The sequence below is a fragment of the Leishmania donovani genome, chromosome 11 (genome assembly GCF_000227135.1).
Source record: "Leishmania donovani BPK282A1 complete genome, chromosome 11".
In the NCBI taxonomy this organism is placed as follows: Eukaryota; Euglenozoa; class Kinetoplastea; order Trypanosomatida; family Trypanosomatidae; genus Leishmania; species Leishmania donovani.
The window spans coordinates 452,251-460,623 of NC_018238.1; the positions used below are offsets into that span (position 1 = coordinate 452,251).

General features: G+C 59.4%; 2 protein-coding genes across 2 annotated transcripts; both read left to right on the top strand.

The window, feature by feature from the left end:
* Nucleotides 1–228: 228 nt before the first annotated feature.
* LDBPK_111090 (zinc finger domain protein, putative) lies at nt 229–1,626 on the top strand (the record flags this gene model as incomplete). The annotated part of the gene is made up of 1 exon (XM_003859036.1): nt 229–1,626. One exon carries the CDS (start codon nt 229–231, stop codon nt 1,624–1,626), a length of 1,398 nt encoding a protein of 465 aa, XP_003859084.1.
* Nucleotides 1,627–4,086: 2,460 nt separating this feature from the next.
* Nucleotides 4,087–5,529, top strand: LDBPK_111100 (lanosterol 14-alpha-demethylase, putative; the record flags this gene model as incomplete). Its single annotated transcript, XM_003859037.1, has 1 exon — nt 4,087–5,529. One exon carries the CDS (start codon nt 4,087–4,089, stop codon nt 5,527–5,529), a length of 1,443 nt encoding a protein of 480 aa, XP_003859085.1.
* Nucleotides 5,530–8,373: the final 2,844 nt, after the last annotated feature.

Genomic DNA, 8,373 nt, shown 5'->3' on the forward strand with positions numbered 1-8,373 from the left:
CTCTCCTCCCCCGTTGCCGTTCTCTTACTCTTCGCCTTCTTTTCTTCCTGCACGGTGTCCACCCCAGGCACACACACGCCTCACTGGCACGCACAGATATCACCCATCCACACGCGTTTTTTTTTCCCGCGAATCGCAGGGCATATAAAGAGAGACGCCCCATCGAGCTTCGCCGGCGCATTCTCGCTTGTTTTTTTTTTCGTTCCGTGTAGCTTGCGGAGACTCGAAATGAGTGCCGCCGGAGATCTAGTACCCGTCTCCGGAAAGGCAGCGACGGATGCACATGTTGCGCCCGCCACGGACAGGACACCTCAGCTGCCACATGAGGCTACCGGCAGCCGGCTACCGGCGCATCCCGTGCGCGAACGCTCCCTCCGCGGCCATGGAGATGCGCTATACGGCTCATCGCCTAAGCACGCGCCGCTGCAGACGCCTTCGTCTCCAAGAGGCCGTGACACTCCACAGGCATCGCCCGCAGAAAAGGGGCACGGCCCTGCGTCTGTCTGTCAAGGGGAGGAGTTGGAGGCGGAGAGTGTCGTGTTTGCAGACGCACAGCACCGCCGCACGCGTTTCACGGATGCCAGCGCGAGCGCCGCGCTGCTGGGCTGCGTTGACCTCGGCTTCGTGGATGCGGAGCGTGTCGTAGATGAGGAGATGGACGTGGCGAGCCGAAGCAAGCTCGACGAGGCGAGCGGCGGCAGTATCAAGGGCAATGCCGTCTTCGAGGCGAGCGGCAGGCATGATGCCTGTGCTGTGGCAAACGTGCTGGCACCGCCGCCAAAGATCGATGCCGCCGGAGGAAATGTGGTGGAGGTCGACCACGGCGCCGCTGACAGCGACCACGGCTTCGAGTCTCGCTCAGAGCAGCCGCTGGCCTCGTGCTGTGTGGACACGCGTCGTTACCCCGACAGCTGGCGACATACACGGCCGCGGCGCTATGCCTTTGAGCGACCGCTGCACTCCTACCAGATTGCCGGCCAGATGTACTGCCTGGTGGTCATCATATTGTTTTGGTCTAGCGTGTTTGCAGCCTACGTGCTGCTCTACACCCAGGACAAGCAGGACTGCCTGGCTGAACTCGTGGCATTCTCGACGCTCTTCGGAGCGGGCGTCGTGTGCGTGTACATGTTCTTTTTCTGGCTCTCTTTCAAGGACTGCACGGACCGCAGCAACTCGGGTGAGCTGTGCATGTTCTGCCGCCGTCGCACGCATGTGGACTCCAAGCACTGCAAGGCGTGCAACAAGTGCGTGGAGGGATTCGACCACCACTGCAAGTGGCTGAACGTGTGCGTCGGGAGGGAGAACTACATCGCTTTTTTCTGCTTCGTGAGCGGAAGCGTGTTCACCAGCTTCACAACTCTTGGCAGCGTCATCTGCTTGCTTGCGCGGTGGTGGCATGTGCTGGCGGAGCGCCACAGCGCCTACTTTCGCGCGGGCCCGGTTGTGCTGTGCATCGTGCTCCTCGTCGGCATCGTTCCCATTGTGCACTTGTTCGGATTTCACATCTACTTGCATTTTATACTGAGGACGACAACGTATCAGCACATTGTAGGCAAGCGCGAGGAGACCTTCCAGATCCCGGCCGAGGAGGCAGCCCCAAAGAAGACAAGCTGTTGCTGCTGCTAGAGTGTCGTGGACGACAGCCGCCACGACTCCTCTCGGGGCTGCCGGTGCCTCGGGGGGGGGGCGACTGGTCTGCCTCTCGCCGCGTGCTCATGTATGCAAAACAGAAAAAGTGCTCCAAACGCGTGCCTTTGCGGTGCATTACGTCTCTCCCTCTTCCCTCTTTCTCTATGTGCTTCAACGGTCTCTTCGCTTCTTTTTTTTTTATTTGAGTGTGTGTGCTTGCTTGCGGCAGCGGCGGCGATGTTGTCTTCTCTGGCTGTTGGCTCATGTGCACAGCGCCTTGTCCTTTCTGCGACTTGTGATGCACGTTTATGGCATCTTTGGTGGGGCCCATGTACAGACGATATGCGTGGGTATCCGTGTCGACGATGCTGAACGGCCCTTTCTCCCCCTACTCCCCTCTTTCTCCTCCGTTTCTTATTATTGCGACGATAATTGCCGTGCTGCCGTTGCCGCTCGATGCTGTTTGTTGTCGTCCGTGGTGAATGTCCTGCGCGATTCGGCTGCTCACATTCGCCGGGTGGTCGTTCTTCCTTTGTCGTCGCTCTTGTTCGTTTTGGTTCCCGTCCATGTTCTTCTGCCTCCCCGCTGTCGCTGCTGATGCGCTTCTTTCTCTCTCCTCGTCTTTGTAAAACTCAACGTTTTCTCTTCGTCTGTGTCGGGTGCGCGCGCGTGTGCGTCTGTGAGTCAGCACGTATGTATACACATGGCGCGTGTCGAGTGATCTATCGCCACACCCCTCTTCCTCCTCCTCGTTGGCGGTCGTTTGTGTGTGAGGTGCTTGGTGTTATTAGTAGTCGTAGCTCGTGCCGCACCGTGTCGCATTCCTCCTCGTCCTTGGCCATCCTCTCCGCGACTCCTTCTCTCAGGCGCCACTGGCGGCGCTTTCTTTCTTACATCCGCTTGACCTCACTTCTTTTTCTTTTTTTGTGTGGTTGTGTGTGCTCTCCTCGTTTTCCCTTTCTCGCGCACGAGCGCCAAGACAAGCATGTTTGCATTACGCACGTACGGCGACAGCGGTATTTGGCCGACCGCGCCTCCTGCACTGCCCGTTTTATGGTCTCTCTCTCACACCCTCTGCTGCAATCTTCGTTTTCCTCTGTGCTGGCTTGTAATATGTGCACCCCGATGACGAGGGGACAACGCCCCGCAGGGCGTGGCGTCTCAGGGTGCAGCGCAGCAGCCCCACCTACCCCTGCCAGTGCTCAACCGCTTCTCGTGGCGGCAGGGCGTGAGGTCCTGGACGGCGTTGCGTGGGGGAGGGGCGACCTGCCAGGGCGAACACGCTTCTGCGATCGATATGGTGGGCAGAGCGTCGGCGTGACTCGAGCGTCTCCCACCCCCGGCCCTCACACTGTCTACTGGCGTGGGGGTGCCTGAGTGCCACCCGCGAGGAGGATGCACGACGTGGCGACCTGCCTGATGGGGGAGCGGCTGTGAGGCGACATGCGAGGCGGCGGATTTGTAGAGTCTGGGGCAGAGGCCGTGCTGCGATGACTGGGTCCGCATCGCTGTAACGCGCGTGTCTAGGGCTGCTGCGCGCGACGTGATGGGCGCCTGTGGGGCAGAACGAGCGCGTTGACGGAAAAGGTGGCTTGGCTCTTACTGTCTGGCCCACTGCCCTTTTCTCTCCCACCGCGGCACCGTCGCTGGTAGAGGCGTTTTTGTACACCAAACGCGACGCAGACGAACCAACGAAAAGCAGAGGACCAAGGACAGCACCGCCGCTGATATGGCGATGCGCACGCTGTGTATCCTGACCGGGTGAGGGAAAGGCCTGCACGCCTGTTGCACGCGAGAGCCTCTTCCTCTTCCGGCTCTCTAAGCGAGCGGGCTCCCGCCCGCAGATTTCGTGAAGCGACAGCGATGTCTTGCCGGCAGGGTAGATCCTTCACGTCCTCGCTCCCACTGTTTCGCCTTCATGCTCTGCATTTGTGCTGTTGCACCCCCCCCCCTCCCCCCACACGTGCTACTCTCCGCCCGCCTGCCCTCCCTCCTCCCCTCTTTCTTCCGTGGCCTGCGACACACCCGACAGCATTCTAACGCCATTACGGAGGTTTTCTCTCATAGCCATCATCATAGCCTTTCGTTTTGTGTTGTCGACTTCGCTTCCGCCCTTGCCCTCTTGTCTTATCTCTTCGTTTTCTTTTTTTTTTTGGTGCCCTGCGGTGCTGCTCATCTGCCATCATCACCGGTGGTCTTGGGTGCCTGCCTTGCTGCATCCCTTACACAGGTGCACGGCTGAGACACCGCCAAGCAAAGACAACAACAGGAGCGCCCTCACGAGAGCAACGAAAACGGCAGCAGTCTGGGAGACACTCACGCCAGACATCGCCATCCGCGCCCCCGCTCTTTGCTTGCGCTTGCCGTTGCCGTGTTCTCTCCCGCCCTCCCCCTTTCGCTGTCGCTCGTACCACCGCACACTACATCGAAAGAGCACGCCGAGAAGGGTTCGCCATCATGATCGGCGAGCTACTCCTTCTCCTGACCGCCGGCCTGGCACTGTACGGCTGGTACTTCTGCAAGTCCTTCAACACGACCCGCCCCACCGATCCGCCGGTCGTTCACGGAACGACGCCTTTTGTGGGTCACATCATCCAGTTCGGCAAGGATCCGCTGGGCTTCATGCTGAAGGCGAAGAAGAAGTACGGCGGCATATTCACCATGAACATCTGCGGCAACCGCATCACCGTCGTTGGCGACGTTCACCAGCACAGCAAGTTCTTCACCCCGCGTAACGAGATTCTCTCCCCGCGTGAGGTCTACAGCTTCATGGTGCCTGTCTTTGGCGAGGGCGTCGCCTACGCCGCGCCGTACCCGCGCATGCGCGAGCAGCTCAACTTCCTGGCCGAGGAGCTGACTGTGGCCAAGTTCCAGAACTTCGCACCGTCGATCCAGCACGAGGTGCGCAAGTTTATGAAGGCGAACTGGAACAAGGACGAAGGCGAGATCAACATCCTCGACGACTGCAGCGCCATGATCATCAACACCGCTTGCCAGTGCCTCTTCGGCGAAGACCTGCGCAAGCGCCTGGACGCGCGCCAGTTCGCACAGCTGCTGGCCAAGATGGAGAGCTGCCTCATCCCCGCCGCTGTCTTCCTGCCGTGGATCCTGAAGCTGCCGCTGCCGCAGTCCTACCGCTGCCGCGACGCCCGCGCTGAGCTGCAGGACATCCTCAGCGAGATCATCATTGCTCGCGAGAAGGAGGAGGCTCAGAAGGACACCAACACGTCGGACCTGCTCGCCGGTCTGCTCGGCGCCGTGTACCGCGATGGCACCCGCATGTCTCAGCACGAGGTGTGCGGAATGATCGTTGCCGCCATGTTTGCTGGCCAGCACACCTCCACTATCACCACCACCTGGTCCCTGCTGCATCTGATGGATCCACGCAACAAGAGGCACCTCGCGAAGCTGCACCAGGAGATTGACGAGTTCCCCGCGCAGTTGAACTACGACAACGTCATGGAGGAGATGCCGTTCGCGGAGCAGTGCGCGCGCGAGTCGATCCGCCGCGACCCGCCGCTCGTAATGCTCATGCGCAAGGTATTAAAGCCAGTCCAGGTGGGCAAGTACGTCGTGCCGGAGGGTGACATCATCGCCTGCTCGCCGCTCCTCTCGCACCAGGATGAGGAGGCGTTCCCAAATCCGCGTGAGTGGAACCCGGAGCGCAACATGAAGCTCGTCGACGGCGCCTTCTGCGGCTTCGGTGCTGGCGTGCACAAGTGCATCGGCGAGAAGTTTGGCCTACTTCAGGTCAAGACGGTGCTGGCAACGGTCTTGCGCGACTACGACTTTGAGCTCCTCGGCCCACTGCCGGAGCCGAACTACCACACCATGGTGGTGGGCCCGACGGCCAGCCAGTGCCGCGTGAAGTACATCAAGAAGAAGAAGGCGGCTGCTTAGAGCGAGGACGCGGGTCGGAAACGCAAGCCGATGAAAACCCGAGAGAGACGGAGACGGCGCTGAGAGCACGTGCGTGTGTGTCGGTGTGATCGCCGTTTGTTGTTGTCGCTTCTCTGTGGGGAGGGAGGGGGGGCTCAACAGCCAGAACAGCGGCCAAGCATCCATGGCGATGTCGTTCTGTGATACGCGTGCACAAGTGCGCGCCCGCTTTTTTTTTTCGTGTCTGCACCGCTGTGAGCCGAGTCGAGTTGCCGGCACCACACACACACACACACACACACCTAGAGGGAGAATGTGGCAAGGCAAGAAGCAAGCAGGTGAGGTTTACGCGGTGACCTGGCACAGTTCACGCACGCAGAGAGGCACCCGAAGCCGATGGACATGTGAGCCGCACGATGCACATGTATATACATACGTATCTCCATGGAGCGAGCGAGCGAAACGGATGCGGCGGTGCTGCGGTGGAAGGCAAGACGAAGAGATGTGAAAAAAATGCAGGGAGGAAAAGCACAACCACAGACGACGCCTGTGCAGAGAGCGCCTGAGCTTGAGGAAAGCGATGCGAATGCGCATAAGTATACCTGTATGGACATGTGTGTCTGCGGCATGCCTGCATGCACATCAGCTGCAGCACCACTGGAGAGAGGACAAGAGTAACGGACACACACACACACACACACACAAACACACACACACGACGACACACGCACGAGCGGGCACGCGAGGAGGCGAGCCACCGAAAAAAAAAAAATAGCGGCAGCTCCAAAAGAGGCGGAGGAAACTGAGCACTGACCCGTAACACCGCCCTCCCACTTTGCGGCGGACTGCGACGTCGTTGGAGGGTGAAAGGTGGTAGTGGTGGTGGTGGGTGAGAGCGCCGCGCCGCGAGGGAGATGCCAACGAGTGAGCAAGGGTGAGGGAGACGAATCGACGCGTAACGTTGGCAGCCTGCATACATGCACACGAAAACTGACTGTTACCGCACCGTCGCCAATATATGACGAGCACACGCGCAGAGCGCACTCATTCCCACCTAATCACCGTGCCACGCAGAGAGCTACACATCCACAGGCGGGGGGGGGTGCATTGTGTTTTCTTCTTTTCGCCGTTGTCAGCGGTGAGGACTCCTCTGCTGCTGTTGCGCCCTTCAGGTACAGGAGTAGCGAAGAGCGAGACAAGAGGTTGGTGGTGAGAAGGTGCTGTTCATAGCCCCTCTGGCTGCCTTCTCTTTTCTCGTTCTTTGTGACCTCTCCACCGTGTATCGCCAACGAGCTCCTCACGCACGCCAAGCGCGTTCGTGCGCACCCTGTAAGTCTTAGTGATACGTGTGGCGTGCAGTTTGCCTTGCGCGCTCCCGCTAATGCGCGCGTGCACTCTTCTTCTTGCAACCCTGCTCCCCCCGCCCATATTCTTCTTTGCCGTTCCTCTGCAAACCCGGTAGACACGGAACGTTTTTGCTCTGGTCCCTTAGGCTTACCTCAGACCTTATCGGAGGATCGTTGCATGCATGTATGCATGCATGTGTGCGACAGCGCAATATGCGATGGCTTCATCGCTGCCTTGCGGGTACCTCTCGCTGTTATATATATTTATTTCACTTGCCTTCCTTCCCCTTGCCTATGGACGAAGCTTGACCGGCATCTGCGCCCCGCCCATCCTTCAACTCTCCTACTGTCTCTCACTCCATGTCTTTTGCTCTCTCCGTGCGTGTGTGTTGGCATGTTGCATCGGCGGCGCATTTTCAACCCCCCCTTCCCCTTCGTCTCTCTCGCTCTATCCGTCTGCGGAGTGCTCGAGCCTGTCTTGCCCTTCGCCTGGCAATGCGTTTGCGCGCGTGAGCGTGAGTGTCCCTCCGGCTCTTCTCCTATTCTGTCCTCTCCTCCTCTCTCTGCAGGTGCGTTTCTTTCTTGGTGTGCTGTCGCGCACGTCTTTGGTCTCCGTCTCTCTGTTGCGATGATGTCCTTGACGTTGTTGTGGATGATGTCGATGATCCTTCTCGTTGTTTTAGCGGCGAACGCCCTTCCCCCACCCTCCCCGGCAAAAAAAGAAAAACGAAGGGAAAAGCAGACAAAGGTGTGCGAGACGACGAAAACGAGCAGTGATGCGGCAGCGGTCAAGTACGGCGTACGCCAGTCGTTGCGGAACAGAGAGTCGGGGGGCGCGCGCGAAGGCAAAGGGGGTCCCGCACGCGTTGTCTTGCGCTCTTTCATTTTCCATCGCTTCCTTCGCTCTCTCTCTCTATCCTCTCCTGCCTGCGCCTGCTCTCGTCTTTCGCGCGGCGGGGATGCGGTGCAGGAACGCCGGCTTAAAGAAACGGCGGCAGCAACACGTGCCACATCCAGTTATGTTAGGCGCTGCGCTTCACGGTCAGAGCTCCTGTGCACCGTGCGGCTCCCGCCGTTGAAAGATTCGGTCTATGTTTTCTTTCTCTTTTTTGGAAAAGGATAGATGCGCACAGAGGAAGAGGTCAACCGCGAGTGCGCTCTCGCAGCCGGCCTCCACGTCGCTAGAGCGTGCCGTCATCTTCTCATTATGTCCTCACCCGCTGCGCCACACAGTGTGGCGCATGCGTTTACCCCTCTAGCCGTGGAGGCCCCCTCTATCAGGGTTACGCAGCTGTGCGGCGCCTCGCTGTTTTGTCTGATAACCGAAAACATTCTCCACCTCTTTTCTCTCGTCCTTTCTTTCCTCTCACGCGTGCTGTGCGCCACTCCCACACGCATCGCGCTGCTGCTCCGTGCATCCCTCACGCTCGTCTCCCCTCTGTGACCCCCGCCCGCCGCGCGCCGACAGAACTGCGCACGAATCATGTCGCACTCTGTCGATCTCCAGTGGATCCTGGTC